Source organism: Camarhynchus parvulus, chromosome 5, assembly GCF_901933205.1.
Source record: "Camarhynchus parvulus chromosome 5, STF_HiC, whole genome shotgun sequence".
Classification (NCBI taxonomy): Eukaryota; Metazoa; Chordata; class Aves; order Passeriformes; family Thraupidae; genus Camarhynchus; species Camarhynchus parvulus.
The window spans coordinates 57,108,946-57,125,142 of NC_044575.1; the positions used below are offsets into that span (position 1 = coordinate 57,108,946).

Here is a 16,197-nt window from a genome sequence, read left to right on the forward strand (position 1 = left end):
AGGGGCTGGGAAGTGGCAGGGAGATGTGAGATTTCCTCAAGATCCTGGAATGAAGTTCAAGGCTCTGATTTTCTGAGAAGATTGAGTGTGGGTTGTGAGAACGAAGCAATTAAGATAAGAACACAAGCAGTTCAGGGTAGGCAGGGATCAACAGTTCTTTGCTGTTATTTACTGGCCCAGTGCAGAGAAAAACAAGGAGTTACTCCCTCAAAGAGCTTTACCTGTCAAACAGCACAAGGAGAAGCAAAAAGCAGAATCTGTCACCCTCTGACTCACACTCCTGCTTTTTTTATTTTCCATAAGAATGCCTCTTTGTGGTATGGACCCCATCTCAACCCTTTGGAGCCTCCTGGATTTAGCAGGACTTGCAGAAATCAGCCACTGTTGTCTGTATAAAGAACCTACACTGGCATTTCACACCCTGGAAAACATCCTTACCTCAGTTAGAGGAGGCAAGAATGCAACTGCTTTTAAAAAGAAAACACTTATGGCAAAGATGAGTTTAGTTAATTGAGCTGGGGAAATAAAACAAAGCCAAAGGCCAGGCTGGATGGGGCTTGCAGCAACCTGGGCTAGTGCAAGGTGTCCCTAGATTAGAACTGGATGGTCTTTAAGGTCCCTTTGAATTCTGTGACTCAAAATCAGCTGTACAAAGAGGCAGCCCAGCACAGGAAATCCCCCTCAGCCTTGAGCTGCAGAGCTTAAGGGCCAGAGGAATCCCTGAGCCTCCATCCCCTGGCACGGTGCTGCTGGAAAGCTGCTTGGAACAGCCAGCATGAGCAGCCCTGAGTGCTCCTGCAGCAGGTGCTGGGTGTCACTGCCAGGGTGTCACTGAGCCCCATGGTTCAGTGCCTGCTGCTGTGCCACAGGGGCTGATGAAGGGAGCACAGCAGGGAAGGAGAGAGGGAGGATGTGATTCTGGTGTCTGTGTGACGTGCAGGATGCTGAATGCCCTTGGCCAAGGGCACATCACACTGGAGCAGTGATTTCCCAGACTGTCAGGATAAAAGGAAGGGAGGAAAAAAAAATGACAGGATGCCACTCACCCAGCCAAATCCCCCATCACTGCAAGAAGCAGCTCCCAGAACCCATTAAAAATAAGCTCTAAGTCTTCATTTCAGTGGCAAGATTTTTCCATGGTGATCAAACACTCAGCTCTCTAGGTGATAACAGGCTGCAGGGAAGTACAACTGCACCTGCTTTAAGGAACAGGCACCGACCAGGGGAGACTTTTTCATCTGACAGTAACAAATTGGAGTGCTGAGACCTCCAGAAGACCCCAGTGCATCCCTGCCTGCAGCCAGGTCAAGGCAATAGGAAGTGTTAGCAACTCTAATTTGCAGGGCTGGGCACCCCTGCCAGGAGAGAACAGAGCTGAGAGTGTTCTGAAGAGTCCAAGCTGCTGCCTTGTCTGCCCTGCCAGGCAGGATGAAAGCTGGCACTGCTGGGAGTTCACTGCTTTCCTCCCAAACCTCCCTGCTGGAAGCTGGTGATGATTCCAGCTCATCAGTAGAGTAGCAGGATTGCTGCTTCCCAGCTGGTTTTAGATTTTTGGGTTTTAGTAAAGTTCTTTGCTGAGCACCTGCTCAGCTCTTCATGTGAGTGATTTTTGTATCTCTTCTTCCCAACTCTTTAGGAGCTGCCCTAGACCATGGGCAAGAGCCCCACTGGCGTTTAGTTCAAGAAATTTCAGGGGCTTCACATCCTCCTTCAAGGTTCTCCACAACTCTGGTGCAGGATCTGCCAGCCTGGGGCCTTTGGGATGAAGTCTGACCAGAAGGACAATGATTCTCTGCCCCAAGTAAATCCTACAGAGGGGGTGAAAAAGCACCTCTTCCCAAAATGGCCCTTTCTTGTACTGGAAATTTTGGGGAATGACCTCCCCCATGATCAAGGCACCTCACAGGCTTCTGATTCCACTTCTTACTTGACTTTTCTCTCCTTTCTCTATTTTAATCTAAATATGAAGTAATGTATAAAGAAGAAAATGACCCCTGAACTGTAAAAATTCCCTTTCTGTACTCACCTCTCAAGGCAGAGAATGAGAGCAAAAGACAAAACCAGGCCTCCCCTTCTACCCAAAATACAACAAAAGCTGCAGACATGGATACAGGACTGTGGGTTTGTGTTATTGCATCTCAGGAACAAAGCCCAGGCCTTGTTCTGGCCTCTGCTCAGCTGGCCACACCACCACACTGAGATTTCCAGAATTTTATTTGGGATTTCTGCAACTTTTGTTGCAGTTCCCTGACCTGGCTCAAGGATGCCACAACATTGAGATTTGGATAAGGGATCTGGCCACATTCACAAGAGCAAAAACCTAAAATCTCATCCAAGTCCTGGAGGGCTGGGGGAGGCATCAACACACAATCAAAATAATGAATATTTTGAGGTAACTTATGAAAGACATGCATCTCAATCAGGAGTGCAGCAGAAAAAGGGGAATAAAAAAGAGATCTCCATAGGAACAGTCCTGCCAGGCAGGCAAATATCTCAATGCTTATGCAGAAGCTTTCAGTTTCACACACAAAACACCACTGGGACACCTCTGGGAAGGATGGATTTCCCCTGTTGTAACAATCCCACAGGATGCAATCCTGCCCCCAGTGCTTGTGCCAAGTGTTCACAGTGAGCTGTTAAACAATTGCAGGGTTCCAGCTCTTCTGTGGCTGCATTTCAGACTGGAATCCAACAGAATTTTTGCACATGTGTCACTTTACACATCTGAGTGCTTAATCCACTGGGAGGAGGTTGGCACACACATCTTTCCTCCATCAGGACAGAAATGTTATCCTGCAGCAACTCAGAAAGCACCTGGGAAGGTCAGCTCATGTTTTTAGCAGCTAATTTTGACAACTTCCATCTCTGAGCTATGAACAGGAATAACAAAAACCTCACTTTTATCCAGTTTCCCACAATTCAGATAAGATGGAAGTGTGCACATGAAATTTTCTGCTTCTGATATTGAAAACCCAGACAAGCTGAGCAGGGAAGGGTGACAGCAGCTGGAGTCCTGTCCCAGAGCCAGGGCAGGCCTGGGAGCTGGGATCTCCCCCTGTGCCAGGAATCTCATGTCCGACCCCCTCACCACACAGCAGCTCCCTTTTATCTTCAGGAAGGGGAGAAAAGGGGGAAAAAAGCCATGGATTCTTGAGCACCTCACTCCCAAAATGTCAGATTTTCCTCATCAAAGTCAGAAAAAGATTCTCTGCAAATATAAAAGCTTCTGACATTTCAGTTTCGTGCTTTCCCAGCACTGCCAGTCCAATCCATGAGCAAACAGCCTCGTTCCAGAGCTTTCCCAATGTAAGGCATGAGCAAACTTCACCAGGAATTCAATCAAACCAAAAAATAAAGCCAGGGCTTTGGTTTCCACGCTACAACCCTGAAATCCAATAACACCCTTCCTACCCCCTCACCTCTCTGCTGCTGAGATTTAACTGAAAAATAGAGCTGTATACAGGTGGTTTTTTAATGCTTTTCCTGGATGGAATTCTATTTGATGCTGTTAAGCTTTGATGACATACCCCAATGAGTGGCTTGGAAGAAATCCATTTAGCAAGCTTGCAAATCACGCTGCTTCAGTTCCGTGAGTGCCCATGAGAAATGTGCATTTTCAATCATAAAAGCTGCAGAAACAAAATGGAACTTGGAGATGCAGACAGAAAAATTCCTTATCAAGGCTTGGCTGTGCTCACAGAACATGTGCTTACCATTTCCAACTCTGGAAAACTACTTACAGGAACCTGAAATACAAGACTGAATCCAAAAGTAAGAAATAGATAAATTTCTAGAAGATACATTTAGGGTTATTTTTTTTTCCATTTCAAAGTCAAAATGGAGACTCAGATAAAAACTAAAGCAACCCTCCCTTCTCCCCCTGGCTTTTCCTAGGAATATAAAGAATTGTAATATGATCCATGCATGGAGTGCCAGATTTACAGAGGTTCCCTTATGTTTATGTGGCAGGACACATTGTTTTGGGGAAGCCTGGAGGAAGGAAAAGCCAAGAGTTTGCACTTTTTTCACCTCTCCAAAAATGCTCTTTGAATAGGAACAGCAGAGGTTGCAGTGGGGATGAAGGATTAGCAGATCCCAGTGCCATCCATGGTGTAATCCCCACCAGCAGCACATCTTTGAAGCTCAGTGCCAGGGACCCAGAAGCTTCCAAAAAGATCAGTCAGTCACGACATGCTGGGAGAGAACACAGCCCTGTGGGGAATTTTAAAAACTGACTGAAAATGGTATTCACTGGGCATTTCCTGACATATTTTCCTCAAAGTTTTTCCACAGTTCTGTCAATGACAATGACAACACCTTTGATTAATTGCAAGAGAAGATAATTGGAACAAAATGTGAGATGCTCAGCATTGCAGACAATAAAACTCCATGCAGTAATTTTCCTGGGATTATGAGCTGATGGCCTCTCCCACTGGTTGGGCTGCCTCATCCTTTCCTAAACAGCCTCCTTGCCTGTGTATCCATCTGCTGCCTCCCATCCCATCCCCATCCCTCATCTGACAGCTCTCTCTGCATGCTCTCAATTCAATTACTGCACTTTGTTTAGCAGAGCACAGTCCTGACCCAGCCTTGCAGCCCTGGGCACAGGAACAGCTCAACTGCTCTTTACACTGCAACAAAGGGGACCTGAATTATACATCAGCACCCTGAGCCATGCAGAGACTGGCAGAACCATTGGAACACAGCTCCAGGAAGGATTGCTCTTGCAGGAAAGCTTTAAGTTTAAGAAGCTCTTGTCCTATCTGTGGTGGTGTTCACAGGGGTCTTAGGATGAGGGAAGAGATGAGGATGTTGACTCCACGTTTCAGAAGGTTTGATTTATTATTTTAAGATATATATTATATTAAAACTATACTAAAAGAATAGAAGAAAGGATTTCATCAGAAGGCCAGCTAAGAATAGAAAAGGAATGATACCAAAGGCTTGTGACTGACCGAGACAGTCCAGACAGCTGGGCTGTGATTGGCCATTAATTAGAAACAACCACATGAGACCAATCATAGATGCACCTGTTGCATTCCACAGCAGCAGATAACCATTGTTTACATTTTGTTCCTGAGGCCTCTCAGCTTCTCAGGAGAAGAAATCCTAAGGAAAGGATTTTTCATAAAACATGTCTGTGACACCCTCTCCACTGCATTTCCTTATCCTCTCACCTGTTTTAGTGCAATCACTTGTTGTAGCAACTTTTACTGCATAGTAAAAGAATATTTTCCATCATGCCCAGAGAAGCTGCTGTTTATAGAAAGCATTGATTGGGTCAACAGTGGGATCTAAAGTGCAGTTCCACAGAGAGCAGCAGTGAGCAGAGCTGTGCAGATCCCCATCACAGCAGCAGAACGTTGAGAAGCAGCTCCCTGCTGGTGCCAGGGGTTGTGGCATCACGTGCTGGAAGCCAGCTCCCAGAGGTGCCATCCCACAGACTGCATCTTAGGAACAAATTCTTGGCTCTGAGGCTGGTGAGGACCTGCCACAGGTTGCCCACAGAAGCTGTGGCTTCCCTGGATCCCTGGGAAGTGTCCAAAGCCAGGCTGGACAGGGCTTGGAGCACCCTGGGATAGTGAGAGGTGTCCCTGCCCGTGGCATGGGGTGGAACAAGATTGTCTGTAAGGTTCCTTCCAATCTAAATCATTCCAGGGTTCTGTAATTCTCATTTGTGCTTTTCCTTTTTGTTAAAGTGATGTTGCATTTTGCACAAAGCCTGACACTCTTTTACCCCCACCCAAATCTGCTATTTATGTGTCTGCCACAGACAAGAGCACAACTCTGCAAGGTGCATCAGAGACACCCTTGGAAGCTGAATCCTGGGGATGTTACTGACCTTGGAGGCTGAAGCTCTCTCTCTTTTTCCATTTACCCTTGCAGATGCTGCAGCAAATTAACTGAGCCTTGTGGTCAATGAGATCAACATAAAGCCAAAAGGAACTTCTAATATTTCTCTGTTAAGGAGAGAGGAAATCAGTGCAGGCTCCAGAAAATAAGAGTAATGGGAACTGCTCACAGTTAGGATTATTTGCAACAGCCAAGTGATGAGGAACAGAGCAAAAGCTTTGCTGGCCTTGCTTAGAAAACAGCTCCTTTCCCAGTTTTCCTACTGGAATACATCTGAATTCCTGTTTTTTATTTTGCTTGGATGCTGTTTGGGACAGGTGATCCCACCTTCCTCCTGGATCAACCACCTTGTCCTGACAGAGGCTCCACAAAGGTGGAGCAGTCCCTGGGAGGGTGGCACTGTGTCCATACACTCCTGCTGTTAACCATTACTGTGGCATTCCCAGCTGAGATTGTCATGATTCTGAAGGGCTGAGACTGCAGGAATTAATTCTGTCCCATGAAAAGGGAAAAAAAATTATATTAAAAGTGTAAGGAAATAGTCTTACTTACACAATTTCTCGTTTGCAGGCTTCAAGATGGGAAAACATCTTTAAGGAAACAAACATGAAATGCTGAGAAATACTTGTAAGTCTAAAAAAATAAATTCTTAATAACAATACAAATTCTAGAGGTCTTTTTCACACACAGTTTTGAATTACTGGCTTGTCATAGTAAGGATGAACAACCTCTGATGATACCTAGAAAGAGAAATTTCTCTTGCAGACTTTGGTTCCAAATGCATTTCCCTTTGGCTCAACATTTTGACAGTACTGATGGGATATTGAGCCAAGAGGTTTTCCATAAGTGAGACACACTTCTGCAGTGGATTTTAATACCAACCACCTCCACATTCTCCTGTAATAATAAATATTTAAAAGGTCTTTATTGACTTCAACTCACGACAATTCTGGAAAAAAATGAATTTTATTTGCTTAAAAATAATTGATATATTCACAGGCAGAATCATTTAAAATAATAACAAAATTGTAAGAAAAAATAGTAGAAAATAAGCAGTACTGAAAGACTGTTACTTTGATGGAACAGCCAGACTATCACACTAGACAGACAAACGTACCAGTGACAACATCTTCAGACAGAGACTGCCATAAACAGCCCTAAGCTTTAAAATGTGTCTGTCCCTGAAGAATCTGAATCTCCACGTGCACTGCTCAGACTCTGTGTTTCATTCTCTGTGCTCGTGCCAGGCAGCTGCACTGACACCCCTGCTGCAGAAAGATGTGGATTCAGATGAGGGGCAGCATCTCCTAAAAGAAAAAGGAAAAGAAAAACGAAAGTAATTTTTTGCTGTCTGTGACAAATGACTGAACTCTGCTGAAATCATCTCCATTTTTCCATTTGCCATGGAAATGCAGGTACACAGACACCCCTGCTGCCCACAGTTCTGAGGCACTTCAGAGGGGGCTGCTTTAGCCAGCAGAACTCTCCTTACCATGTAACAAAGGCATGAATTTCTGTGCACATACAGGATCACAGAAGGGTTTGGGTTAAAGGACCTTCAAGACCATCTCGTTCCAAGCCCCTGCCATGGCAGGAACACCTTCCACTATCTCAGGTTGCTCCAGGCCCCGTCCAACCTGGCCTGAACACTGCCAGGGATCCAGGGGCAGCCACAGCTTCTGTGGGCAGCCTGTGCCAGGGCCTGCCCACCCTCACAGGGAAGAATTTCTTCCTAATCTCCAATTTAACCTTTCTCTCTGTTAGTTTCAAGCCATTCCCCTTTGTTCTGTCAGTCCATGCCCTTGTATAAAGTCCCTTTCCAGATTTTTGGATGCCCTTTAAGTACTGGAAGGACTTGAGTTCTATACACTGGGCTGTATTTACATACACCCACCACACACACACACACACACACACACACACACACACACACACACACACACACACACACACAATAATCTTCAGCAAGCCCAGAATAATTCCAAATATGTATGCTGGTGTTTCTGGTGTTTTCCACAGCACTGGAATGGGATCCATAGGAAAGTCATGGGCAAAAATTAATGTGTTTAGCCAAAGGAAGGAGACCAGATGAATCAATTCATGGAGCAAGGAGAGGAAGTCATGGATCAGGGCAGAAACAAAGAATAAAGGAACTCAGGAGAAATGGCACTGGCACTCAACTGCAGCAAGAGCATTTTGAGATTTCAGTTGTCCTGGGGGCATTTAAGTGGAGCAGCTACAAGCAAAACAAACCTATCTGAGTCCATGTACAACAGCAAAGTCTTAGAGCTTGTTCTTATTCCAATAAGCTGTAACAATTCTCCCTTCCTCTGTGATAGACTAGGTAATTAAAACACTGTTTTCCCAATAAAACAAAAAAGTTAGGCTTTCTTTCAGCCCAGTTAATTATCTCCTGTGTCACTGAAGCAGTCATCTGCATTCATCTGACTGGCAGCAAAGCACGCTTCGAATGGCTAATTAAAACAAAACCCCACTGCTAAAATAAAATTCCATTGCTGTTTTTCCTGCTGGAACAGCAGCCAACAGCCTGGGAAATCAAACAGGAGTGAGGCCCAAGACAGTAAAGGCAGGACAGGCAGTGACCTGTGCCAGCACAGCCTCTTGCTATTCAGGAAGGCAGCAGGAGCACAAGAGCATTTTTTATGTCCTCAGGGAATCAGCACATCACCTGGAGAGGAAAAAGATTTGGGGAGATCTTAGAGCAGCCTGCCAGTACCTAAGTGGAAGAGAGCTGGAAAGGGATTTTTCACAAGGGTATGGAGTGATGGAACAAGGAGGAGTGGATTTAAACTAACAAAGAGCAGAGTTAGATGGGAGATTGGGAAGAAATTCCTGGCTGTGAGGGTGTGAGGCCCTGGCACAGGGTGCCCAGAGCAGCTGTGGCTGCCCCTGGATCCCTGGAAATGTTCCAGACCAGGCTGAACAGGGCTTGGAGCACCCTGGGATAGTGGAAGGTGTCCCTGCCATGGCAGAATTTGGAATGAGATGAGCTTTAACATCCCTTCCGACCCAAACCATCCTGGGATTTTGGGATTCCAGTCTGTAGCTGTGTTTGTGTGATACAAAAAGGCTGCTGAGAAGAAAAGCCAAGGGTTTGTTTGATCAGACATGAAAATGACACAGAGAAGACCTGACTGTGCAATGCCCAAGGAAACCTGGCAAATCATCCTCTACTAAAGCCCCTCTCCAACACTAGATGTAGTTTGATGCTTTCAAAGCTTGACTTTCTTAATAATTTCCACAGTCATGTCACATTCCATGATGTCATTGTTTCAACAGCTGTTTTCAGGTTTGTTAAAAAAGGGGAAAAAAAGGAAAAAAAGAAAAAATGAAAGGAAAAAAGAAAGTAATATTCCCTTATCCCAAGGCTCTGTCGGAACCTCTCAAGTCTTTGATTCTGGGAGTGCTAAAAAGAAAGTACCATATTAGTCTGCATTCCTCTAACACATACTCTAATATATTTTACAGATATACTACAGACCAATTTTACAATAGTTATAAAGTGCTAAAAGACAGAAAAAATAAAAATAGTAATTCTGTCTACTTGCTCAACAGAAAATTTACCAGTTCCTGAGCTATCAAAATATCTTTAACTTAAAAATACCCAAAGTCAACACTACCCTTTTTTAAAGGCAGAAATCTGAAGTCTCTGACTTTGTTAAATGCACACAGAAAATACAGAACGTGGATTTTCAGCATTTTAGCTGTGAAAAAACTGTGGATATCACATTTCAGCTAAATGGGAGATTCTGCTCCATGCCTGTAACTTCCCAGGATAGAAAGCTGCTAGTCCTGAAACTCTAAGTTGGCCCCAAAAATACAACTACCAAGTTACTCTCACATGTGTTTTCTCATTATTACCTTTTGCTGAGTGTAACCTCGTGCACACCCAGTGCATAAAACACTTTATATACACATCCAGGGAGGGGTTTGGGAATAAAGACACAAATAGAGGCAGACTGGTTTAAATCCTTGTATAGCCCCTGCTCTGCTCCTTCTTTAATAATGTGATATTCCATTTTATGTCTTCCCCTCATCAGGGAGCAGCTCATAACCAATATTAAGATGGTTTCCTCTTTAACACTGAGTTCCTTACCAGAATGGTTAAAATCTTTTGATACACCATAAAAATGGAAATGAATTTTTTTTCCTTTACAAAGCACAAAAGGGCAAGCAGTCAGGTAATCTTCATGGCTTCCCCCCCCTTTTTAGAGGCTCTGGGAGAACTCAGTACAATTTTGTAATCATGTAGTTAGGTGTATTTATAAAAATTTTCCTTGTTAAAATCCAATAAATGGAGCATGTGACCTTAGGTGACCTCCAGTTTTCCAAATTCATTATTCTAATGGAATAAATTCCTATGAACTGTGAAAACTGACACTCTTGGTAAGAGAGTCCTTGGCTGGTAGAAACTCATCAGTGACTGAAAACATCTTGGTGACCTGCTGATGGAAAAGGTCACATTTCAGATCAGAGATTTTTCCTGTTCTTGGCACTCTGTAACAAATTCAGGTACAGTATTTAATTTCCAGACCTTTGTTTAACAGAAGCATAAAAATTGATGGTGTGTCAACCATCCAGTGACCTGTGAAGGGAGTTTTTCTCTAAGAGGTACTGTCACACTCAGAATATGCCACATACAAAGGGTGTCATGAATGTGTGCCAAAGGAAAAAGGAATTAACCACACTGAAGGGAGGTTTCCTTACTCACACTATATAGCAACAGTAAGAACAAAGAAAAATGTTTAAAATCTTTCTTTTTGAATTTTTCTATTTGGCAAAATAAAAAGACTAAACAAGTCTGACTTCTAAGCCAAATGAAAACCATGTGCTTTAACTCCTCTGACTGGGTGTCCATATAGGAAATAAAACTATTTTAAAACTACCTGGGGATGAAACAGAGCCATATCTTGGAAGTGAAATTGTAATCATGGAATCACAAAATGGTTTGGGTTGGAAGGGACCTTAAAGACAATCCAGTTCCAACCCCTGCCAAGGGCAGGGACACCTTCCATTATCCCAGGTTGCTCCAAGCCTCAATGTCCAACCTGGCCTGGAACACTGGAAGGGATCCTGGGGCAGCCACAGCTTCTCTGGGCACCCTGTGCCAGTGTCCCACCACCCTCACAGTCCAGATTTTTTTTTGCAATATCTAATCTAAACCTACTCTCTTTCATTTTGAAGCCATTCCCCCTTGCCCTGTCAGTCTGTGCTCTTGTAAATCATCTCTCCCCACCAAGACAATAAATAGGGAGGGTTTGAAGGATCAGGATCCAGGTTATTTTTCAGTATAAAACCAGCACCATAATTACTTTAATTACCTACCTATTGCTTCCTAAAACTTCAAAACAATCCTCCCTCTATTCCCCAACTGAAGCAGCTCTCTTCAAGAGCAAGAATAAACTCCCAAGACTGTAAAAACAACTCCAGTGCAGTGCTCTCATTCCTTTAATAGCAGGGGCTGATAGGAATGACTTGTTTCTTCTTCTGCCAGATTCCAGCTGCTTTTTCTTTGTTTATTCCTGACTTCAAAGTTTCAAACACTGTCCTGTCCCAACAAATAACTTCCTCCAGATGGCATTAGCTCAAGTGCTCTGAGCACTGGGATAGCACAGCACCTGCAGATCCAACTCAGTGTCTTAAAATCTTCACTGAAGGTGCCTTTTTTTTTCTGTCATTCCCCCATTTTGATTTTTCCCTACATAAAAAGGTTTACATCTGGCATACAGTTACAAAGACCATCAGAAGGGAAAGAGAGTTGTCAGAAATTCTTTATACTAATGGCTAAAGCAAAGTAGAATGAATGTCTACAGGCTCAAAGGTAACAGAACCACTGGTAGTGGGAACATTTATAGAGCCACAGAATGGTTTGGGTTGGAAGGGACCTTCAACAGCATCCAGTTCCACCCCTGCCATGGGCAGGGAACCTTCCACTATCCCAGGCTGCTCCAAGCTCCATTCAGCCTGTCCTGGAACATTTGCATGGATGGGGCAGCCACAGTTTCACAGGGAAGAATTTTTTTCTAAGATCTCCCTAACCCTGCCCTCTGTCAGTTTGAAGCCATTGTCCCCTGTCCTGTCACTCCATCCCTTTGTCCAAATCTCTCTCCAGCTCTCCTGGAGTCCCTTTAGACACTGGCAGGGCCTTTAAGGTCTTCCTGGAGTCTTCTCCAGGCTGAACATCCCCAGCTCTCAGCCTGGCAGCCTCTCTTATCTGCACCTCAGTTCTCCTCTCCTGTTCCTCTCTTTTCTCCTCTCTCAGCCTCTGCTGTCTGGAGGACAGGACAGCTTGGAAAAACCCGGGATAGTGGGAGGTTCCCTGCCCATGGCAGGGGGTGGAACTGGATGCTCCTGAAGGTCTCCTTTTACCTGTAAGCAAACCTGTGAGGTCCTGGCCATGTCTCCATGGGTTTGTGTGGTACCACACTGAAATTCACTCACTTTCATACCTGGTTGTACAGGTGAGTTACCAAGCACAGCAACCCAACAAGTGGCATTTTTGGCAAAATCAAAATTATTCCAGGCTTGCTGGGCTAACACATTCTTGGGTAAGAAACATCCATATTTTGGTGTAAGTAATTCTGAAGGCTGAGCTGAAAAAAGAAATTACACTGCAATGTCAATCATGCTACTAACTATAATGATATTTAGCATTTCCAGTTCAGAGTCACATTTAGCTGTATTGTGCACACTGGCTGTTGAATGTTTCTGGCTTCAATGGCTTATAAAGATGAAAGTGGGTAGGTTATAGAACTAATTAATACAATCTTTTCAGGAATAAGCAGGACCATCAACAGGTACTCAAATAATCCAAATTTTTGGGCAAATTATTCTCCATTTATTAGAAATGAGAGTTCCTCCTCCAGAGCTTTTCTTGCTGTTGTCACCTTGAATCCATGGGCTTTTTTAGGTCATTGTGAAGAAGTTTATTATTGGCCTTTCTCAGCTCTGACAAAATGTGTTTTTTAGGGCAGGGACTCTCTTGCTGTTGTGTGAATGCTTTGCCAAACATTCACCTGGCTGCAGGTGAGAGCTCTGCCTTCCACTGGGACAGAACCACAGAAAACAAGAACAAGATGTCCTGCAAATGCCTGCAGATCTCATTTTTAACCCCAACCCACACTGCCCCAGCTTAGCTGTTTCATACAAACAGAAAAGACTCGAGGCAAAACAAGGCCAGATTTCTAGGGCTGAGTTCCATGCAAGGGGTACATTTACAATTAAAACACTTGAGCTGTTTTACAGAAATGCACAGACATCTGGGGGAATTGAGCCAAAAATGTCTGGATTTAAAAGCACGAGTCTACTGCTGAAAAAACATGGTTTCATTCTCAAAGGCTGCAGCCAACTCATAAACTTCCATAAGTGGGCCACAGACACCAGTGGAGACAGAAAACTATATAGTGTGAGTTCAGTTCAAGTTCTGACCTAAACTTGGCAAATTCCACCTTCCCCTCGGTGTCATGCACTTACAAAAACCCTGCACACAAGCACACAGAAAATAAACACGTGTATACACACACTGTGCCTTTGCTGTTTGTTTGTGTAACCCCCAATGTATAGCCCAGCTATAAATATTTCCAAAAAGAAAATAAATGCAGATCCCCAGCCAGTAAAGGAGGGTGGGGCCAGGCTCAGCAGCTAACAAATATTTCAAAGCAGAATATTTGAAAATGGTTTTCTCCTCCTCTCAAGTTGGAGTTCAAGGTTCAGTGGTTTTTCCAAAACACTCTATATTCCCACCAACAGCAACACTAAACAGAATAAAAACTAGAAATACATTAAATAAACTAGAACCAGATTTTTCAAAACCCTAACACAGAGACCAGCAGGGAAGGGCAGACAGAAAGCAGCTCCAAAAACATCTAGAAATGAGATTGCAGAGTTTACTAAATAAATATTTCCTTTTGGTGCCTAAAATCCAATCTGCTCCTTTAGGTCTGGCATCTTTTGCTGTGTAGAACCTCTCACTGCTTAACAAATTTGTTCCCTGGCCACATCTCTTGCTGCTGTTTCCCACCAAATCCCTTCCAAAACATGTGTAATGATCTTTCCAAATAACTACAATAATTATTAGTACTAAGAAGAAACATTAAAAGTGAATTTGATTTTTCCATACAGATGGCTGTGATTTTTGGATGTGCAACTGGCTCAGAACAAATAGTTTAACATTTAAGCACTGCTCTCTCTAGGCTGCAACCATTTTCCTGAGGAAAACTCAGATGAGGCTCTGTGGCAAATACTGAAGCTGCAACTTTTATTTCAAAATTTAAAAAAAAAGGAGAAGTTGGTTCCTTACTGGTCCAGAGTCTTTGAAAAACCACCAGGAAAATGTGTATCTTGTGCAAGGGCCAGGGGGAAGAGTAATCACTAAATCCTCAAGAGATAACCTAGGTAAACAGCTGGTGGAATCAGGAGAATCTGACAAGTGATAATTAAAAATCTGCAGATCTAATTATGTAATTAATATTCTACTTATTCAGTAAAACTAAATCTCACCTACATACCAATTTTTTCCCCTAATTTTATGCAAAATCTAACCAGCAAGTGGACAGAAAGGTGACTTCAAAAGCATATTTCTAGAATATATTGGGCTCTGTTATTCATGTTTGGGGGTCCATACATTTTAATGCCTGTATCTGAAACAAAATAAAGAAACTAAAAAAAAAAAAAGAACTTGAATGATCAATCGTGGGAATTCACACTTAATTCTAAGATAAAGTTCTGCTGAATTCCCTTGGGATGCAGAGTCAGTCAGTGCAAAGCCAGCAGTAGCACTGGCTCCACTGAGACCTCATATCTTAATGATATTAATTGTAGCAACACTGCCTCCAGCTTATCTGCATCGTGCCACAGAGCCAGACATAACAGCATTCACAGCCTTCTTGAGGAGTGGCAAGGAAAAGAAATAAAAATCAAAGCATCTTTTTAATTCTTAGAAGTTACACAGCCTCCTTTTATTGAACAATCATTTAAAAATATTTTTTACACGAATAATTAAAGTTGAGTGACCAAAGTCAAGTGATGTTTCACCATATCAATTAAGATGTGAAAATTAATTAAAATCTTGCCAGTTCACAGCTAAAATGCAGGTGGGGTTGTGGATGCTCCATCCTCTGAAGTGCCCAAGGCCAGGTTGGATTTTGGGGGGATAGGGGAATGTGTCCCTGCCCATGACAGGGGGATGGAATTCCAGCCCTGCCAGATCCCCAGATACCAAATATCCAAAAAAATCCTCAGCAATCTCGGAGCACAAGTTTCAGTGAACCCCGGTAAGAAGTCACAAGTTACTTTTCACCACTAAAAAGTTCAGTGAGAGACCTCAATGAACTCTCCCTCAAACAGACAGGAGGTTTTATCCCATGGCTGCAATCTGCACTCAGATTTGACTGAAAGTCAGGGAATGGGTATCAGAAAGAAAAGAGAAAACTTTCTGCCTGAAGGGCAGTGCTGCAGGGCAGAATTTTCTCATTTCAAGTCACTCCTCACATATAATGGAGTCACTAAATTCATTTTTATAATAAAAAATTAAATAAGGTATACTCAGTATAAAGAACTTCAAATAAAAAGTGTTTTTCTAGATGACCACAAGCAAAATAGCTTTATTTCTCTACTCTGAATACTTAAATATTCACATGATCCTGTGATTTGTTTTGATGATTTTCACTAACAAAGTCATGGGATTCCCCATCTGGAAACAGTTTGCCAAGACTCCCTTTACTGTACTACCATTACCATGATCTGGCATATTAAAAATGCTTGTACCTGCAGCACAATTACCCAAAATTTTTGTAATTGCACCTTTTCAAAAGAAAATTATGAACATTTTCCCCAGGAACAAAACAAAACAAGACAGAACAAAAGCCAGCCCTATAGAGTTTGCATCTTCCAATGGTCAGTCTAATAAATTCCAGAACATCTCCATACACATTTCTAGTACATGGACAAGTAAACTTATAAAAAATACGTATTTTCTAGCCTTTTGTTTAGCTGCAGAGGGGGGCCACTACAGGTCTTACCATTTGTGGATATCAGTGACCTTTGAAAATGGGTAGGAATAAGCATTTCTAGGAAGCTTAGAGAGGCAAACAACTTTTCTGTTAGCTCAGAAAGAGGACTGAATAAATGAGCACATGTTCAAACAAGGAAAACATTAAATGTCTTCAATGGAAGATCTGGGAGCTCACTGTTATAAAAACATAATATCATTTAGGTTAGAAAACACTTCAATATTATCAAGTCCAACCATTAACCCACCATGTTCACCCCTAAACCATGTTCCCAAGTACCACATTCAACACATTTTTTCAGCATTTTCAGGGA

At 43.0% G+C, this 16,197-nt stretch overlaps 1 protein-coding gene across 6 annotated transcripts in view; it reads right to left on the reverse strand.

Annotated features, from left to right (window-relative positions):
• Nucleotides 1-6,806: 6,806 nt before the first annotated feature.
• The window catches only part of KIAA0586 (KIAA0586 ortholog), a 69,452-nt gene continuing 60,061 nt past the window's right edge, over nt 6,807-16,197 (reverse strand). For all 6 annotated transcript variants that reach the window (XM_030949632.1, XM_030949629.1, XM_030949631.1 and 3 more), the window contains one exon: nt 6,807-7,160. In XM_030949632.1, the coding sequence (XP_030805492.1) occupies nt 7,018-7,160 (143 nt within the window). In that variant the 3' untranslated portion in view covers nt 6,807-7,017. The remainder of the gene's footprint in view (nt 7,161-16,197) is intronic.